The sequence below is a fragment of the Alligator mississippiensis genome, chromosome 2 (assembly GCF_030867095.1).
Source record: "Alligator mississippiensis isolate rAllMis1 chromosome 2, rAllMis1, whole genome shotgun sequence".
Classification (NCBI taxonomy): Eukaryota; Metazoa; Chordata; order Crocodylia; family Alligatoridae; genus Alligator; species Alligator mississippiensis.
This window is the reverse complement of record NC_081825.1, coordinates 29247969-29269159: the sequence shown is the minus strand read 5'-3', so window position 1 is coordinate 29269159 and position 21191 is coordinate 29247969. Positions and strand designations below refer to the sequence as shown.

Here is a 21191-nt window from a genome sequence, read left to right as displayed (position 1 = left end):
AAGTTCAAAGAGGTGTTTCACGTTCAACTTAACACTCAGTGGGCACGTCCAGATGAGCGTGCACGTGCCTCTTGCTCTGTCTCAAACCCCTCTGAAGCGAGGCAAGAGGTAAGTGTGGGAATGAAAAAACGTTCCCCGCGCTGCAAACTTGCAGCACAGGGAGAAAATTAGACCCTTGGATATTCAGGGGTCTAAAAAAAACAAAGTTTAAAAAAGGGGGGCAGGGCATAGTCCCAGACCATGCCCTGAGGCAACTGGAGGCTGGGTCATCCACAGAGACGCTCTGGCTGCCAGAGCATCTCTATGGTTGGACCCTCACCCTAGTGCTGAAACATACGGGCTGCCAGACAGTGTGCTCAGCAAGAGGGCTCCAGTGCTGTAAGTAAGGGCTCGGGGAGACTGGAGCAGGGGGGAGGGGACCATGGGAGGGGCCCTGTTGGCCCCACCCACTCCCCTAGCCCCCCCATCACTTCCCTGACCAGTGCTCCCCTGCCTGCCCCCCCGAGCCACCCGATCCCTCCCCCCCACCCCCCCAGCATCCCCATACTTTAAAAAAATAAAGTAAAATCCAGCACTTACCGGCAGTTGGAGCTACTGCCTGTATCACTGGGGTCCTCCCCCTGCGGTGAGGGGTAGAGGGACAGCCCCAGCAGCCCCAGTCCAGGCCCTCCTGCCCCCCACTGCCCTGTGCTGCCCAGGGGGGGCTCTGCCAGGAGGCCCCAAAGCCCCCCACCCCTGCTCCAGAGGGGCTGGGGGGCCAGCCATGGGGGCCTGGGGGTGCAAGTGGGGGCTGAGGCTGGGCGGGGCAGCCATTGGAGGGTCTGGGGGAGCAGGGGGTGGGACGGGGGGGCTGCAGCAGCTGGTGGGGGATGGGGCCAGGTGGGGCAGCAATCAGGGGGCTGGGGTGGGGCATGTGGGCCTTGCAGGGGGGTGGTAGTCCCTGTGGGGGCCATATGGCCCCTGTTTGGGGGGCTGTAGCCCCTGTTGGGGGGCTGTAACCCCTGTGTGGGGGCTGTAACCCCTGTTGGGGGCTATAGCCCTTGTGTGGGGGTTGAACCCCCCATTGGGGGGGCTGTAACCCATGTTGGGGGGCCATAGCTCCTGTGTGGGGGCCATATTCCCTGTTGGGGGGGTGTACCCCCTATCTGGCAGGCCACATGTTCAGCATCAGGGTGAGGGGCCAACCATAGAGATGCTCTGGCAGCCAGAGCATCTCGCTGGAGGACCCAGCTCGTTCAGTGAGCTTTAGTTAAAGCGCCCCTGCTGCCAGTTTGAAACCCGGGGCCACTGATATACGAGATGCTATGGGCACCTTAGAGTGTCTCTAAGAGCCACTCTAAAGCACTCCCCCCACCAGCCCTGGAGCACATGTAAAAACGCCCTATATTCCCACAATATACAACTGTTGCAAGTGATACTGTGACCCTTATAAGAACATATGGTCAGGAGGACTACACTCAGCAGGGATATACTAGGGACAATCTGTCGCGCTGCATCAAACATAGAATCATAGAGAAGTAGGTCTGGAAGAGACCTCCACAAGTCATCTAGTCCAGCCCCTGCCTGAGGCAGGATTATCCCTATCCAAACCATCCTATACACTCTATAATCTAAACCAGGGGTGGGCAAAATGCAGCCTACTAGGCCATTCTATCCAGCCCGCAGGTCCCCTAAAAAAATTAGAAAATTAATATTTATCTGCCCCTGGCTGCCTGTCATGCAGCCCTTGATGGCTTGCCAAAACTCAGGAAGCAGCTCTCAACCCGAAATAATTGCCTGCCCCTGATCCAAACTCTGCATAAGACTACCATCAACCCAACACTGACCTAACACCCTTCAGGGGTGGGGAATTATTTCTGCTGGAGGGCCGCTTAATGAGTTTTGGTGAGCTGTCGAGGGCCACATGGGTAGCCCTGCCCCAGATCACCATATTGAGGCCAGAAGTCCCACCCTCTAACCCTTGACCTTTGCCACCCTTGCCCCCGGGAAATACTCCTTTTGGGAGGAGAGGGTTGCCAGCTTGGAACCAGAAAAAAACCAAATCATACACTAAAAGTCAAACGCCTACTATAACATACTTTAATTTTCTTAGAAAAAATATTTGTCATGTTTTGTGTTTGCATACTATATCTAGATTGCATAATAACTCAAAAATAAAGTCTTACTGTTCTATATTTTGTGTAGGGGATGTGGTTGGGGGTGGGAGGTGTCCCCCACATGCTGTGCAGCCCCCTCTGTGGGTAGCAGCAACAGGCAGGAGTGTTTGGGGCGTTTATGCCCCATGCAGGCTCTGGCATCCAGTGGCATGCAGCTCCAGTCAGTGCTGCATGTGGGGAAGCAGCCTGCCCAAGCTGCCTCTATCATGTGGGCTCTGCACAGTGCACCTGCAGCTCCAACACTCGTGTGGCACCAGGAAAACCCCCATGCACAGGAGCCAGCTGCCTTCCCTGCCCCCTGCCATGCAGGTCCCAGGACTCTGCTGCAAGTGGAGAGGAGCCCTGGCTCTGCTTCCCCACAGCGCCCTGGGACCTGTGCAGCAGGGGGCAGGGAAGGCAGCCCAATCCAGTGCATAGGGCTTTCCCTGGTGCTGAGCAGGTACAGAAGCTGCAGGCACACCGTGCAGAGCCTCTGCGATTGAAGCGGAACGGACAGGCTGTGCTTCTCGCCCCTATGTGTAGCACTGGCCGGAGCTGCACACCGCCAGCATCTGCACAGGGCACAAGCTGTGTGAGCCCCCCTGCCTGCTGCTGCTGCTCACAGCAGTGGCTCTATGACATGTTGGGGAGTGTGTGGGGGTCCCTACACACGCACCCCCTTTCACAGCCACACCCTGTCCAGCCGAGCTTCACTCTCTCACTCCCCAAAGCATGCGGGCTCTATACTGCCGCCAGCCCCAGCCCTATGCTCCCTGCTCCCACCTAGCTGCTTCCCTACCTGCTGCCTGGAGTGAGTGGAATGCCAGGGAAGCCAAGCAGGTCCTCCTGGGGCAGCTGCATAGTGGCAGCAGCATCCCTGCCTGGAAGCTGCTGCTGGTTGGGCCAGCCCTTCTGCCCAGGAGGGTGGGAGCAAGGTGCAATAGGGTATGGTGGGGGAGGGTGTATACGTGGGCGCCTCGCTCCCACCCTCATGGGTGGAAGGGCTGGGTGTGGTTATGATTCATTGGTGAGTGCCCATGGGCCAAATGAAAGGGCCTGCTGGGCTGGATTCAGCCCATGGGCCGTATTTTCCTGCCCCTGCCCTAACCTGATACAGGTAAAGCAGGGGAAACTCAGCAGCCAACATCCTGCTTTTATGAAATGTTGTCAATACATCCTCAAGAGATCCCAGGGGTAGAGGGCCATGCCCCTATCCTACAGAGAAAGACAAAAAAACCCTATAGTCAGTACTAATCTGTTATGGGACAAAATTCCTTTCTGACCTTAAATATGGTAATCTGTCTGACCCTGAGCAGAGGGGCAAGATCCTCTAGCTAGGGGCAAGGGTCTAGGAGGGGTAAGACCCTTTAGCTGGGACCCTTGGTCCCAACAGGAGTACTGGCACACCTATCAAAATTCCCAGCCTCGGCTGTAGCCAAAACTCAAGTCCCTTGAGAAAGGCTTAAAAACACCCTGACACAGTAGCAGAGAAAGCTAGCCACTCCAAAGCCATTCTCTTGTTAACTCAAGATGGTGCTGCATATTGGAATGTGAAGACAAGCAAATGTGAACGTTGCGCAAATCTGAATACTTGGGAGTGGCAGTTCCACTATGCTTGGATAGATGTGTAATATGCAAATACCTGCTGAGAAGGTCATAATCTCATATTAATACCCCCTTACCCTGTAAAAGGGATCTGAATGTGCCTTCAAAAAAAACCAAAACTTGCAACTAGAAGTATGCGTACAAAGGACTACCAATGAGTCGCTTACATGTGCCATTGCTCACTTGTTAGTGCAATCACTGTAACTGGGTGTGCAGTAGCTTAACATACTTCTTGTAAATCATTTCAGGTTCTGACGATAAAAACTAGAGAATGATGTGTGAACGCCTGTTCACCAGAGCATCCCAAGGGATGACCAGGTAAAATGGTCACAAACTCCTCCAAGACCATTTTGGGCTGGACATAAGGAAAAACTTCTTTACTGTCCGAGCCCCCAAGGCCTAGAATAGACTGCCTCCAGAGGTGGTGAAAGCACCTACTCTGGACTCCTTTAAGAAACATTTGGATGGTTATCTTGCTGGGATCCTTTGACCCCAGCTGACTTCCTGCCCCTGGGGCAGGGGGCTGGACTTGATGATCTTCCAAGGTCCCTTCTAGCCCTAATGTCTATGAAGTATATGAAGTAAAATATATCCTCAGCAGCCATGGAAAGTCTTCATTTGCACAGAGAAAAAAAAAACCCCACTCATACATAAAGGCACAAGTATTATCACCCCAAATTCAGATTCTAATTCCTCACCTAAGCCTGCTGATCACCTGCATAGACCTGGCTGTTAGCAGCTGTTCAAGGAGTGAACCTGCTTCTAACCCCTTAAAAAGGGAGAAGTGGTGTATCATTATTGTCAGGACCCACGGTCAGGCAGCAGCTGAATATTTTGCCAGGGAAGTCCAGATCCATAGGAGATGCATTGATGCAGGAGATTCAATGTTTTGGCATTCTTGACCTGCATGAATATGGGTGTGTGTGTGTGTGTGTGTGTGTGTGTGTGTAGATACATATGTATGCATGTATATGCATGTGCACACACACACTTTTAAATGTTTGTTTCAGTCTACTATTTTTATTTCTTTTTCTCCACCTGGCTGTGCTGGGAGCTGCACAGCCTGGGGAACAGAATCAGGAGTAGGATTAGCCAAGAGGTGGGTGTAGAGCAGTGGTTCTCAACCTTTTTTGTACCAGGACCCATCTGTAAACATGAATGGCCAATTCTGACCCTCACTCCCAACCCCCCAGTGTATGGGGCAGGGTGTGGGTGTCCCAAGCAGCCCCTTGAAGCCTGGACCTCTGCCAGCCTGCAGGGGAAAACCCCCAGTTTCCCCTGTTTTTCTTTTTTAAAGGAGAATCCATTTTTGAAGTTGGCTCATGCCCCTTTCACATATTCTTGCAGCCAACAGGTTGAGAACCGCTGATGTAGATGGATTAGAGCATGAGGCGCTTCTGCTGGGTCTGAGGACCCAGCTATTACCAGATTTGCCCATTACTTTGGGGTGCTCTCATTTATTAGGGGTATGTTTCTGGGGTCTTTGTAATTCTATCAATGTGCTGCTTGTGTTACCTGTGTTTCTATACTGAGCGTATCTCTCCCTTCTGCAAGTCCTCACCCAGAATGGAGCTATCTTTCAGGACTCAGTTTCAATGAGGCTGGGTTTCTCCAGCCACCAAATCTGTCAAATACATACACACCCACACAGATTAATGTGACATGCCTGACCTGGCTGGGTTGATCAGCATGTACAGGTTGACACCCTCATATGCCAGCAATCAGTTCATTAAGGTAACAATAAAATGCAGTCAGACACAAGCACACAGGTGAACAGAATACCTCTGAATCAGGCTGGGTGTCCAGCTGACACCCTCATGGGCCAACATTCAGTTCGTTAGGGCATGTCTGAGTCAAACTGGGTCAATCAGCCTGTACAAGCTGATCCCCTTATGTGTCTCAAACTCAGCACATCCCAATCTTTTGCCTTTACTGTCCTAGTAGTGGTAGCCTCTTGATGAGCGGATCCCACAGTATTTCTGGGCTTCACAGGGATCTTTGGCTTAGGTAAAAGAAGTGCTGCTGCAGAGCAAGCAGGGAAGGGGAAGTAGAGAAGGAAAAATACATCCGATAACCACCAATTTGACTATAAATGTTATTTATTGCTAAATATATGGAATTTATGATGAGACTAGTAATAGACATGTAAGGAAAAAAACAAACAAAAACAATTACAATATTACCTTGGCTCAGTTGAGTATTTAGGGAAACCTAGCTCAAGCTTAAATTATAAAATTCAGGTTCAGAAAGCTATGCGTAGAGAGAGAGAGAGAGAAGAAGAAATAGACAGAGACGGAGAGCGAGAGCTGGGATCTCACCATTCCAAAGAGATGATTTGCTTCTTGAGAACAACAGCAGATTGTGTCAGAGAAATTTCTCCCTCTTGAAGCATGCTGTTTGCTGCTTTACAGCTTTCTTATACCCTTAGTCCAGCCTCTTCAAAGCATTCTATTAATTATGTAAATCAAGAGGGTCCCAAGCTGTAATTGACAGGAAAAATCCTGTTTTATAAACAGTTTCAATTTAAATGAATTACCTTTTTCGGTGACAAGGGTTTATCTGGTTTGGAATATCTCAAGAAACTGATTAACAACCAGGAAAAACATAAAGTTTTAAGGAGTAACCAGACACCTAGAAGCCAGCTTCGAATTATTATGAATATAGAAGTGTTACCCTGTGCTCTCAGGATCTCAATATTACACTGTTAGACAGGAGGGTGTGACACAATTGCACATATACAAACACAAATCAATTAGGTGCATACACACACACAAACAATTCAGGCACATACACATCCAAACCAGCCTAGGCACATGCATACCTATCACCAATACAAGCACATACACACTACACACCAAAAATTAGACAACAATCAGTCCATATACATACACGGATCCAACACATTGCATACACATACATGGATCACTAATTCGTATATCACACACACGATGACATATACATGTGTGCATATTCACCAGTTCACACCCTTACCAGTCACCTACACATACACACAGGTGAGTTCCTAACTTGGATGGTATGGTGTGTGTGTGTGTGTGTGTGTGTGTGTGTGTTTGGGGTACTTGGGATACCTGGGGGAAGGTTAAGATGAGAGAGAAAGTGTAAGGAGTAAAAGTTGCCAGAACTGGGATTAGAACTGGTAGACTAGAGAGAAACTGGCTGAGGAACTGAGGCTTGGGGTTACTTAAAGTCAAGTGGCCCCAGGGTTACTCAAGGTCACTGGTGCAAGGAAAAAAGCCTGGTGGCAAGGAGGAGGCAGCCAGGAAAGAGAGAGAGGCAGAAGCCTGGGAGCTTGGGGCTGGAAACTGAGGCAGACAGCTGAGAGATTGGGGCTAGAATCTGAGGCAGACAGCTGAGAGATTGAGGGGGGGCAGATAAGTGGTGGCAAGAAGGAAACAGTCAGGAAACAGACAAAAACCCAACTCAGGGTTTCAAAATAACAGGTCTATTACACAGACAACACACCATACAGCCCCACAAAGTTATTGGTGTACACACACACGCGTACGTACGCACGCACACACTCACAATGGCAGCAGGAGAAAGAGACTCAGTGGAAGGGTTGGAGTCCAGGTAGGGAAGAGAAACAGAGTTGGTGTGGGGGGGCGGAATAGCTACCTATCCAGGCTGGAAAAGAGTCTTTGTCCAGCAGATGTTGTCCAGAGGAGGGTCACTGGCAGGGCCTCTGGGTGGATACGTGGTGGGGGCATGGTGCTGGTCCAGATGGAGAGGGCATCCCAAGGAGTCAGTCTTCACTACCCCTTTTTATGGGGCAGACTACTTCTGATCTCCTATGGGGAAGGCATGTCCAGGTAAGGTCAGTCCTGTTCCAGAGGGCTTCAGGTGTTTTTACTGAGCATGTGCAGCCTTGGCACAATGGTGGGTTGCTTCATCTTTTTTGAATGTGGAGGGTGGTTCCAAGGGCTGGGTCATTAGTCCAGGTATTGGTGTTGATGGTTCAGGCATTCAGAGGGAGCTATTTTTAGACCTACTGCCATTGTCTCTCAAGCACCTGCATTCATCCCCATTCATCCAGGAACCAATTTATATAGGAGGGGTAGGTATGAGTCAGGTTACAACATCAGGGGACACAAGATGGAGGCTTGACATTACAAGGTGAAAACTTGACATGACTTATGCTAACTTACATATGTAGGCCTAAAACAGTAATCACACATATAAAAGCAGTAAAAACTTAATACAAACATAATAATTATCACTTATAAAACAGTGGATATCTATATCAAAATAGCAGAGCACTTATTTGCAAAGAGGGGAGAGAAAAATAAAACTTACTACCTAAAATAAAATGTTAAAGCTTATCCTATGAGTAGGAGATCAATTTGCTGTTGATCTCCCCTGATGAGTTTGCCTACCAACTCATCAGGGGAGATCAACAGCAAACAGGTGAAGGCAATATTTTACAGTTAGGGTGGTCAAAATCTGAAACCAACTTCCCAGGGAAGTGGTCCTCACCCCTACCTTGAGCAAATTCAAGACGAGGTTGGATGATCACCTGTCTGGGGTCTTGTGAAGCCAGCATTCATTCCTGCCTGTGGCAGGGGGTCAGGCTAGATGATCTGTTCAGGTCCCTCCTGACTCTAGCTACTATGAAACTACATCTTAGCTTACTTATGATTATCTATAGGGAATAGAGATGGAGAGGAAAAGTCAGAAATACTTGGGGAAGGGGAGGGAATGCATTTTAAAATAAAAAAAACAAAACAAAACTGGGGGGTTTGCTTCGTATTATGTACTGGAAGGGATACCACATTGTTTTTTCTCAGATGGCCTAGCTATGCTTGCACTGTGAAGTCAGCATCAGTGTTTTGTATTTTACCTGTTGTGAATAAGCCTCAGTTTAGCATGACTTTTGGATCTTACTGTAGTCTTTTAACAGACTTAAGGGGATTACTTGGAGTGTTCATAAACTTTGTGGGGAGGACTTCCACCAGTCATCCTGGGAAAAGTATGACAGCATTTGTGGTCAGGCTCCAATGGGCTGGACGCTGCAATGAACCCTTTACCATTGTTCAAATGTTCCCCAAAGCCCCTCTGACTCGGTTTCTTGCCTCAGCATTCCCTAACCCGGCAACTGAGTTTTAGTCAATCAAGTTTAAATAGGCCTCCCATACTGGAACCGGGGAACGTATGGTCCAAGATGCCTGTTAAACTTTTCTTCTGCTTAGTTCTGATTAGATGAGGTTTGTGTGGAGGGAAATAGAAAAAGTTCTTTGTAAGTCCAGCAAGCTGGGTGCCAGGGCTCCCTCAGGAACACAGAGCTGACAGGTAACACCACGGCCTAGATTCCCAGACGCTGAAAGAGGACATGGGCCGGGCCAGGCCAGGCCAGCTAAAATCTGCAGCTCCCTGACTGGAGCAGAGACCTGCAGGAGGCCGCATTCATTTGCCCACCCTTTAAGGAGGCAGATGCTGCAAAGGGAAAGCCAGGCAAGTAGAAGAAGGCTTCACAAGATATAAGTGCTCTAAACCAGTGTTTCCCAACCGATGTGCCATTGCACAAAAGTGTGCTGTCGGAAATGAACAGGCATGCTGCAGAATTTTGTCATGGCAATAAGCATGAACCCCACGTACCCCTGGAGACTGGGGGGCATGGTGAGCTCCTGCAGGTGGCTGTGGCAGCGCTGTCGGGGGTGGGAGTGTGGCAGCAGCAAGCAGCGAGCTCCTGCATGTGGCCACAGTGCTGTTGGCAGAGGGGGTGGTCGGCAGCAGCAGCAACCGCCAGTAGCAACTGGGGACTGCCTGCAGACAGTGGTTGGGGTGGGAGGGGGATGGCGAACAGCGACCGCCTGCAAGTGCCACTGGCAGTGTCATGCACCCCCCACACATCATCAATAGTAATGAGTGACAATAGGTATGAGGATGGGAGATGCAGTAACAGGTGTGATGGGCAAAAATTATGATTATTAATTATTATATACAAAATTATTATTCATGTAAGTGTGCCTTGGTCTAGAAAAGGCTGGAAAACACAGCCCTCAACCAGGCAGGGGACCTCCTGGCACCTTGCAAGGTCTGGCCAAGAAGCCAGAAGCCGGCCGGCTCGCGCCTCTGCGGGGACGGGGCCGCGAGCCAGACGCGCCCGGGGCAAAACGCCGCTGCAGTTCAGCCCCGCCGGGCGCGGGGCAGCGAGGGAGGCAGGGGCTCCCGGCGGCGCTGCCGGGGCAGGAGGGCGGCGCGGACTCCGGCGCCCCGCGCTGCGCACGTGCACTGGCGGGCGGCCGAGCGCCCGCCGCCCGGGGGGCACGGCACCACCCAAACTGCTCCTAACATGGCCAACTTGGAGGCCCTGCTGGAGACTAACAGCAAGAGGGAGAGAAACGTGAGTTTCGCCAGGAGGCAGCGGGGGTGCCTAAGGCCGGGGGGGCTTCGCGGCAGCGCGGCCCCCGGGCGGCATTGTGCCGTGCAGGGGAGGGAAGGGCTGTTTTCCTCGCGGCCCGGGGAAGCGGAGCGGCTCCAGGCCACGGGCAGCACTCGCCCTTCCTTCGCCTGCACCCAGGGGAAAGCCCGTCCCCAGCCCGGTGGGGAGAGGCAGCTGGACAGACAGCTGGAGATGGCCGAGTTAAAAATACGCCTGTTGCCGGACGACCACGAGGTGCGCGACCCAGAGGGCCACGTGGGAGAGCCGCCGAGACCCACCCGGGGCAGGGCCAGCGCTGCCGGCTCCGCGACTGCACGCGGGACGAGGGGACAGGAGGGGCTTTTTCCAAGAGCAGGGTGAGGAGAAAGAAAAAATCCTGCTGCTTCAGCATGTCTGTCCAAGTGCTCCTGTATCAGCAATACGCTGGGGAGAGCAAGGAGAGAAGAGCAGAGAGAGGGGGCTGGGCTTTCCCTGTCTGTGAAGTTCCTGAAGAGCAAATGAGTCTGGTGACTGATGAGCCACCCTGGAGTCAAGGCTTTCGCAAGCGACTCTCATTTGGAGTGTCTCAGTCTTGGGATGTCTGGCCTGAAAAGCCCTGATCCTTTTGTTTTTCCTGGGAGGCTGTGTGCCCAGTACAAGATTACTTTAGACCCTTTTTTATGTAACTCAAGTTGGCATAAACATTGTTGTTAAACAAGCTTGGCAGTTTCTGACTTAAGTCTCGCAGGTAATGACGAAACAGCACTCATGAATAGTTGCCGGCTTTCTCTTCCTCAGAGAAGGGGGCTGCAATTGTGAAGAACCAGAAGTTTTAGTCCAGCTTTAAAGAACAAAGCTCCAAGTGTTGCCTTTTCAAAACAAAAGTCTTAATTCAAGGGTTGGATTAGGTCATGGATAAATCTGTTAAATTGTGAAAATAATACACACTAGGAGGAAAATCATTGCTGAAGGATATAGGGATGGTACAGACTTGGGACCACGCTCTGAGACTTGTGATGATGAGGAAGGACATCTGGTTACTTGCTTTTAGACCGTCCACCTCTGGAGTATTCGGAGATCTTTGTTTTGAACTGACTGTAACTACTGAAAGAGGAACTCTTTGCTGCATGATAGACACGCCTACCTCTCACTGGTTTCAGCAGTAAACTGTAGAAGAAAACTGTACTGTACGTAGTATATGCTACAGCACAGCAACCGTTAATGTGTGAAAGGCTTGAAAGAGCTTTTAAAGCTCTTGAATCACTTTAGAGAGTTCATATATATTTTTTCAAAGCATTTGGGTGTAAGTCCTTATCTAAGTCTGCTTTCATTTGTCTCTTGCGTTCCTTAAATTTGAACAAACATTTTAAAATACCAAGAGAGGAGAGGTCACAACAGAAGTGAAAGCTGCAATTTAAATATTCAAAACACTTAAGAGCTCTTGTGCTAACAGGTTTCAGTTCTGTCTGGCTGGGTGTAATCCCGCTCCAGGTGACGTTTCCTGGCTCTCAAATTGATCTTTAAAGTATGATCAAAAGGGCTGTTGCAGTAAGGGTGAGATGAGGTTGCAGCTCCGTATTCTTGTTTGGCAGCAGTTCTGAAACTGATGTCACCTGTTTTCCGCTCACATTTTAACCCCATAGACATAAGTATCTTGTTTGTTAGGGCTGCAGAGCTGAATCGCTCTAGTTTCAGAACACGTGGAGGGCCTGTCCGTGACTGTGGCATGCCAGTGCTGTTCACCTTCAACAGGCTGCAAACTGAGGCTTTTTGAAGGAAATCTCAGATCAGGATTACTTGAGGGGAAAGAATAACTGAAAGTCTAAAGGACTTTGATGCAAGATGTCATTAGTAAAGGACCTAAATTTGCCACATTTTCAATATTGCCACTAGTCACTAGCAAAACTGAATGATGCAATGTTTTTATGTTTGGTTGCTTCCATCTAGACAATTGGCTGATCATAATACAGCATAATGGACTGAGCTCAGTGTGATTTCTCACACAAGGTATTTTCAGAGTTCTCTGGCTTGGATGCGAATACCATGGTTAAGGAGCTGTGCAATTCTTACAAAATTTACCACAGCATGCAGAAATTTAAACATCTAAGCTCTTCAGCTCACTACATGCTTGTGAGCTCCCAAGGGCTTCAAATACAGGACAGGATTGACCCCTGCACACACTACATTCATACAGCAGCCTCTGCTCTGACCCATGAATATCCTGCAACTTGTCAATAAACCCAAGCAAGCTCCCAGTGACAATGCAAAGGGAAAGGAATACTTCACAGCCTCTTTAGATTATGCCTACATAGCAAAATAAAGTGCGAGTGTAGTGTACTATCTTAATCTATCTAGTACAGGTAATTGTAGCGTTGAATATGTGGTAACAATTGCTAGCAATTAGAATAAGCATCCAGAAGGCCTACGCTCTGGTTGATAGCATGTGCTAAAGCTCATACTGCCTCATGTCATCTGCTGACATAGGTAACAAAGGTATACAAGCATCTGCTAGAATCATGCCTTTCCTTTACTCTGAAGCCATGCGACTTGTCATTTGCAGTAGACTGCCGTGATAGTATGTGGATCCACTCAACCCTTCTAGGAAGGAAACTATACGTTCCGAGCAACCACCGAAAGTAGATTTAAAGGGGATTTGCTCCTGTGAGGAGAATGGAAGCCATGAGATTGTTCATAGAAGAAATCATATGGGGACTGACTTACCTGCTAGGGACTAATTCAAGAATTCCAGATACAGGATAAAACTTTCACCAGTTCCTAAAATCCCCATTTTCAAAAGGACATCTCAGAGCCATTGGCTCTCAATGATCACAACTAGTAAAGACAAATTTATGGGGTCCCCAGTGCCTTCCACCAAGTCAGCTACCAGGCTGTATATTTCTTTAAGGAATTTTTTGGAGTACTGAATTGTGGATGGTACCGCTCACTTGTTTGTTTTATACTAAGCTGAGCATTGTTTCATTCCCTTTCCTCCTCCATTGTCATAGAAAGGGGACAAAAGAAATCCCGAGGAATTGGGACCAACATTTAAATCTCAAATCTAGCAGCACCCACAAAAAGGAGACCTTTTTTTTTAAAACTGAGTAAAAAACTGAGTGAAATGGCTGAGCTCTCTGTAGCTTCTGTCTGAAAGGAAGAGAGTTGTGAATTTTGGAAACAGAGTAAGATGAATGTGTCTTTAGATGTGGCTTATGTGCTGGAGTACAAGGCTAAGTGACAAACTGCCACAGCTGGGTGGTTTTACTCTCTACTCTGCAGTAAATATGGAAATTTTGAAACAAAGTATTAGACAAGGGAACACAGCTGGTGAGGTTTGAAGAGAAATATAAAATGGGATGAAAACTAACAGTTATTGGTAGTACTGCACAGGATTTCCGGATGACACCAACAACATCACATCAGTATTTTGGGGATTGCAAATATGGAACATCACAAAATGTTTTTGGTGTCTGAGAATTCAGTCTTTCAGCCTTTCAGCTAAGACAATTCTATTCATAGATTTCATAGATTTCATAGACATTAGGGCTGGAAGGGACCTTGGCAGATCATCAAGTCCAGCCCCCTGCCCAAAGGGCAGGAAGTCAGCTGGGTTCATAGGATCCCAGCAAGATAAGCATCCAGTTTGCTCTTGAAGGTGTTCAACGTAGGAGCTTGAACCACCTCCAGTGGTTCAAATCCCTGTAACATCAAGTGCCAACATCAAATCCTAGGGTCTTCCATAAGCGTAATTAGCTGTAGATTTCTGCTGAGATTGTCTATGATTTATGGTCCATATTTCTGTAGAAGCCTGCTACCTGGTGTGTTTGTTACATTAACAAAGTACTTAATAACATCCCAAATTACTGCCATTTATATGTTGCCAGAGGGAAAGTCTGCAAGACTAAAGGAAGGTATGTAGGCGGTGAAAGTACAGGCATTGTCTGCTGCATCTATGGATAGGTTTATCTCCTGGATCTGGGTTAGGTTCTCTGGGTAGGGAGCTGCCAATTTCCACCCCTGTATTCATCACGTGAGGGGTTGAAGTTTCGGTTAAATACCATTCAAATTTTTTTGAATGTTTAACCTCTGCTCTCAGTACTGTCATAGCAAGTGTGTTGCCTTCTTTGAATCATTAATTTGATTTAGCCTAATTCAAATATGTATGACTTCAACCTTCATTTCTGCTGAATTCCAAGAAAGGCATGTTTTTAAGATACTACCTTCTGGCCTGAACATTTATTTGATCACCTGCAAGTACCTATAATAATTCAAGCTCATTTGAGAAAGTAAATTGACAATGTCTACATTTTCTTTTTTAGGACTGGTCTGGGAGTCTTATTGTGGCTGCTTTAGCTGGAGCTTTTGGATCTTCCTTTCTTTATGGATACAATCTCTCTGTAGTGAACGCTCCAACAGTGGTAAGTGGCCTAGAGCATTTTGTATTGAATTTCAGTAGAGGGCAATGTTGTAAAAAAATTGCATGTCTTTAAAATACTTGTTCGTAAGATTTTCTATACGTGTGATACTGTTTAACTTCTGAGAGGCTTTTGTTTACCATAACTAGGTTTATATATTTGTTTCTGTCTACCTGTAGTCATTGTCTTTTACTCAGATATTTGTCATGAAAACAGACTGTTTCTGCTGAGCTGAGTAGGTTAATTTTAATGATGTTGTACTGTGTGGTAAGGTAATTATAGTAGCTCACCTTTTTAGGTACTGAGTATATATATGCACATGCAGCAATTGACTATTTATCAGCTTTTGGCCGGTTTTTCCCTCCTCCTCAAAAGCTGTGCAGCATTCTCTTCCCAGTTGAATAATTTAAGTGTCTCTCTGTTCTTTAAAATAATGAGCCTATTCTCCTGAATTTCATGTTGGTACCTTGCCATGTTTTGAAATTGCTATATTGCTGTATTGACCATTTATCACCTACAACGTGTTGGGTACTGATGAGATGAGTGAAATACTATGAAACTATGTAGTACCTATGTAGTACTCTTTGAGTTTTATACCATATTTTATACCTTATTTATAATTATTGAACAAAGTATGGAAAACTTTAATTGTATTATATTATGTATACATATTTAGGGGTCTGTGTAAATTGAGGAGATTTTGCAGGGAGATTATGGATCCAGCCACCATATACACAGGCTGACTGCAGCAGGGCCTCCCCATGCCTCTGATTGGGCCATAGTAGCCCTACCCCTTGCCACTGATTGACTGTGAGAGCTGTCCATCATGCGACCCTGCCCCTCACTGCTGATTGGTGGCAAGGGGCAGGGCCACATGACAGGCAGCTCTCTCAGGCAGTCAGGAGAGAAGAGTGGGTGTGGCAACCATCCTGGGCTGCCCTTTGGGCAGGCTGCTCCCTTTCCCTCCAGCTGGGCTGCAGTGCTGTGGGCCAGTGTTGTGAAGAGTGCTGGCACCCTGTGGGGAGCCAGCATTTTATTTTTAGTAAGTTTCTTCTTTTTTTCCACAGACTTTGCAGAGTTCGCAAAATCACAATTTTGGTAGGTCCCTATAGACAATATATTTACTATATTATATTAATATTATATATATTACATTATACATTATATATAATCATATTAATATTTTATACACACACACACTATATATAGAGAGATTAAAAATAGTGGCTCCAGCTAATATATGTATTAGTTGGAGCTACTATTTTGAAATCTATTAAAACATAAGAACAAAGGCACATTCATTGAAAATGAAGATGTCAAAACTGATAAAAAGAACTAACTTGTAGAATAATTGCCAACAGAGATCACTGACACTAAGAGTGAACTCCGTGGGTTGGGCTGGGATTTCACCCCAAGAGCTTACACGTATAAGAAGAAAGTCCGTTGTTATACAGTAGAACTCCGATGTACACAAGTATTGCATTCCGGAGGAATTTCGTGTAAGTCTAATTCACGTAAATTGGGACAACTTTCCGCATAGGAAATAATAGAATAGTGAGGGGTAGTGTAACCCAGACATACCTTAGTCCTAGCTTTTTTTCCCCTTTTCTCAGCGGAATCGCTTTTAGGAGGCGCGTCTAGCATCTCACCTATGCATCTTGAGATGCCCCTACCACAATGGTGGCACAGCTCCACTTGATTCTGCCTGCAAATCTTGTGAGACGTTCGCATATATGTGCAAATCTCGCAAGCATTTGCATATATACGCGAATGACGCACATCACGAGGGGCATTTTCTAGTCCGGACCCTAATAAAAGAATCGCATAAACGCGAGACATGTGTAGGTCAGAATTGCGTAAATTGGGGGTCTATTGTACTGCAAAGGATAAAAAATTAGGTATATAAAGCCTCATGCTTCATGGCATAAACTGACCCCTAACTGAAAAGATTAGGATGAAATTTTTTGTATATGAAGCTTATTCTATAAATTGTTTGCTAAAAAGCTTTTAAGAGCTTCCTCTGATGCAGCTAGTATTGTCACTTGTCAGGGAATATTAGACTACCTGGACTACATGTCTGATCCATTTTGAAAGTTTCTGTGTACTATGTCAGCTTATGATTTGGCTCTATATAAACCAGGTTGGAAATGACCATTACCCAACAAACTGTGGTGCTGCAAGTACCCTTGGTGGTGATTCAGCTGGTGACTATTTTTTTCACCCTCTGAATCAGCATTGTTCTAATAGAGCCATGCTGCTCAACCTCTTGGCCCCATGGGCTGGGCGAACGGCATGGGGCCAGTCCATGGGCTGGATCCCACCTGGGGATGGTGCACAGGGTTAGGTCCCATGTACCTAGATCGTGCCCCACGCCATCCCAGGCTCACACACTTGGATCAGCTCCTGTTCTGCCCCAGCCCGTGCACCCTATCTAACAAGCAGGGCCACGTTATCTGGCCTGTAGAGTTTCCCATGGGTACAGAAATTTGGCATTAGGGGAGTGGTTATTAACACTGGCACTGCTCCCCCGCCACCAAATTTTCAGACCTGTGGAGCACCCCACAGGCTGCATGGGCCTTGGGCTACATCTGGCTTGTGGCCCAGGGGTTGAGAGCCCCTGGAATAAAGCATTAGAGGCCAGTCTGATCTTACAAGTGTCAGCTTTCCTATGAGACTTAAAACGGACATAATTAAAGATGGTATGATGTTTTTGACAAAAACAAAAGTAAGAATGGAAGTGGGAAGAGTGTGATAGCTGCACGCTCAGCAAGATGAGAATGTTGGAATTAGTCATGTTTGGAGTTGTACTTATCATGTCCCTTTGACCTTGCACTCTCCTCATCAGTACAGCCTATTACGTGGTTCAGAAGCTTGTCTTGTACATATTACGGGGTATTCTGCTTGTAATTATTACTAGAATTGCTCCTTTTTTTTTTTTTTTTTGCACTAAGACATTGACATGCCATTGCCATATTCCTGGCATTGGTTTCACTGAAGCACTTCAGGAAGAAGACTGCATGAAGGTTGTTGTCTTCCACTCTAATTGCCAATTTTACTTATTTAGAATGAAATAGAGCCATCTTCATCCATGCTCAGTCCTACCTCAGCCTGGGTTAGCCAGTGTCTCTTTTTATCATGGTCCCTGAAAATAGCAATAATTAGTGTGCTGCCCAAGAACAGAATCACAACTTGGTTTCTGGTTCCCCTCTCACTCCAAGTACTAGGGAGAGAATAAACTGAAGGGGGTCAAGGGATGTACTGGCTTAACACAAGCCCCTTTTTTTTCTAGTCCAACTCAGCTGCAAAGACAAGGGTGCTGAGAAGTGTGGGGAGTGCTAACTTGATTGACTGACTCTTTCCCTGCCATTTTGTATTTGGCCTGCCTGCATGATACAAGGGTGACAGCTTTGCAGAACCTTGTGCTCTTCCACTCATCACAGGAGAATGAAGAAGGTGCCTCATGCCTCATTGCATCATGTGACTATGTAGTATAGGTCACAATCTTGCCCTGTGTGAGCACACCTGTTGGAAGACTTTTGCAGTGTAAGGGAGGAGCCCTAAACAAAGAGGATGTAATTGTTAATAATCATGACCTTTTTATCAGGTCATGTCTTGCAAGTGCTGCAAAACACTTGCCCATAATGATAAACCAGGTGCTGAATTAGTCAACTTGTCTGAGCAACTGAACTGCTTTGATCATTCACAGCCTAGCCTTCAGCACTGCTGAGCCCATCCCATGAGATGTTGAGCACTTTTAGCTCCAGGTTCACTTGAAAGCAATTACCATCAATGTCCAACCTTGCACAGGATCAGGCCCCTCCATCCTCAAGGAGTTACTATTATTGGAACTGAGAGCTAAAAAAAGCCTGGTCAATACAGCTGTTGCTGAAAAGGTGAGGGTTAGGAAATGGATGAGTACAGGTCAGTATGCTCATTGAGCTCTGCATGGGGAGATGATTCAAGGTTGATTTAAAGCAACTGGCTATCAGATCTTCCCAGGTGAACCTTGCAGAACTGATTATTGTTATTTTCAGAATTTACCAGTATAGTTATTGATCAGTGTTCCAGGACATACCACCTCTTCAAACAAAAGGAAAAGCCTGAAGGGCCCCATAGCAAAATTACCTCATGCCAGTGAGCATCAGCAGAAGAAATCATATTGGGAGTAAGTTAGTGTAACTTCTCCTTTGCTGCAAGGAAGGAAATAAAATTGCACTAGCCTTTTTGTTGGAGCAGCTTGCATCACCCTCCATGCTGATTCTTAGGTACGCTAGTGGGTATAGCATGTTAAATCTAGAGCTGCGCCCATTTTTCTACTTCTTGTCTACCCACCTGTATTTATGAAGGAACAGAAGCCAAGTAACAGCTTGTCTCCTTGTATGAGTAGAACCACAGAGGAGAAGAAGCAGGCTCCTTGTTCTTCTTGCTTGCTCCCCTGTGTGGGTCCTCAGCAGGGCTTATGACAGAGCCGGTGGGGTGGCATTGGCAGAACTCCCTCCAGAAATAATTAGGAAGCCTGACAAATCTTGAGATACTCAGTTTGAAAGGGTATGAATCAAAGTTCTGTTCTTTCAGGGTTCTTTTTGTTCAGTACATCGGAGAATGATGCAATGGTCCACTTCACTTTTAATGGTAAAAGTAACAGTTGTGCCATTTTTTTGTTACCATGCATAGTTTGCTTTCTTCCTGCAAGTAGTCATATTTGTACATTGGACTGATATTTAGGAGTGGAATTTAATACCAAGTATATTAGAACTGCTTAGAGAGCTAAAGACTGAGATAACTTAGAAGTACTAGTCAGGCATACTCACCATAAGCTCTAGGTGGCCTATAGTATTAAAAATCAGGTCACTGCTTTCTGTTAAAGAACTCTCCTGTCTTCCTGTAGTTTCAGTTTCATAGTTGGTAGGGTCGGAAGGGACCTGAGCAGATCATCAAGTCTGACTCCATGCCATGGCAGGAAAGAGTACTGGGGTCAAACGACCCCGGCCAGGTGTTTATCCAGCCTCCTTTTAAAGACCCCCAGGGTAGGAGCCAGCACCACTTCTTTTGGAAGTTGGTTCCAGATCCTAGCCTCCCTGACAGTAAAGTAGCACCTCCTGATGTCTAGTCTGAATCTACCCTCTGCCTGCTTGTGACCATTATTTCTAGTCACTCCTGGTAGTGCTCGGGGGAACAGGGACTCTCCCATTGCCTGCTGGTCCCCCCTGACTAATTTGTAAATGGCCACTAGATTCCCCCTCAGCCTTCTCTTGTGGAGGCTGAACAGGTTCAGGTTCCTCAGCCTCTCCTCGTAGGGCCTGCCCTGCTGCCCCCTGATCATGCGGGTGGCCCTACTCTGGACCCTCTCCATGCTGTCCACATCCCTCCTGAAGTGCGGTGCCCAGAACTGGACGCAGTACTCCAGCTGCGGCCTAACCGCAGTTTAAAGTTTAAGGTGATTGCTTGTAGTCTTGGGTCAGGGAAGTACAACAGCAGAGTGTAAATGATCTTGATAACAGAAAAAAAGCTAAAAATTCTGCATAAGTTTTCATGGGAGAAAAATATTCCTTAAAATATGTTCCTACTGTTTACCTTTTCTCAGGAGTCTGCAGAAGGTTGTGTAGTTTCTGAAAAATTGTCTAAATCTATGCCAACTGTGTAGCTAGTCCAGTAAAAGTTATTAGGTATAAAAATCCTTGCCTCTTGCATGTTTATTACATCATCAGAGCTACCCCATCACTCTGTTCCTCCGATTTGCCAGTCTGATGCATAGACCATTGAAGTCAGTGGGAGTCATTCTATTGATTTCAGTACACTTGAAGTAATTGAGTAGGCCTTTACTAGAATTCAGTTGATAAAATCTGAATCTCTCTTGCATTAATAATTCTCTAAAAAATAATTCAGCCTACAGGCGAAATCCAGCGTAAGGGGCTGTATCATTGAGCCCATGGGCCTCCCCACAGGCCCTGAAATTTGGTGGTGAAGAAGTGTTGGCACTGTTAATTGCCACAGCTCTGGAGACCGCAACAATTAATGTTGCTACTGTTCCCCACTGTTAAATTTCCAAACCCATGGTGGGGGACCCACAGACTGGATGACATGGTCCTGCATGCCAGGTTGCATTGATGCTGCTGCATGGCTGGTCTAAAACCTTTTTAAAGGCAATATGTTTGTAATATTTTCCCATTTTTGATGGGCTTCCTTTCCAGTGAGATGTAATGTACAAATACCAGGGGGCAATTTAATTATGGTGATTATTTTGAGCTGGACTTTTCCTCTTGATTATTTTCAGATACTTTGTATGCCCTTGCAAACAGTGGAGCTACAGCAAATTACTTTACATGAAAATTAGCTATAATGTGATAAATAATTTGCATACCACTTTTAGTAATCAACACTTGCGAGAAATGCTAATATAAAGCCTTATAAAAATGCCTCTTCTGTGAAGATTCATATTGGTATCAAAATAATCTTCAGAGTAACAGAATGTGTGTCTTCCAGTCACTCACTTGGCAGCACATAGACATAAAAGAAATGACAAGCGACCTTGTCTAATGGCAGATTCGTTTTGGGGGCTTAATTTTCAAGGACTTGAATGGGTGCTATTTTGGGACTTGACTAAGAGCCCTAAATTAGCTGTTAATTTTTTTTCTTGCATGTATAAATATGCTTAACACA

General features: G+C 46.6%; 1 protein-coding gene across 3 annotated transcripts in view; it reads left to right on the top strand.

The window, feature by feature from the left end:
- SLC2A9 (solute carrier family 2 member 9) overlaps positions 1-21191 on the top strand; it is a 211408-nt gene that overhangs the window by 10665 nt on the left and 179552 nt on the right. For 2 of the 3 annotated variants that reach the window (XM_019479664.2, XM_019479686.2), the window contains exon 3: positions 14436-14534. In XM_019479664.2, the coding sequence (XP_019335209.1) occupies positions 14436-14534 (99 nt within the window). Of the gene's footprint in view, positions 1-9934; positions 10102-14435; positions 14535-21191 lie in introns of those variants that run through there. The other variant, XM_019479681.2, reaches the window with a different exon arrangement.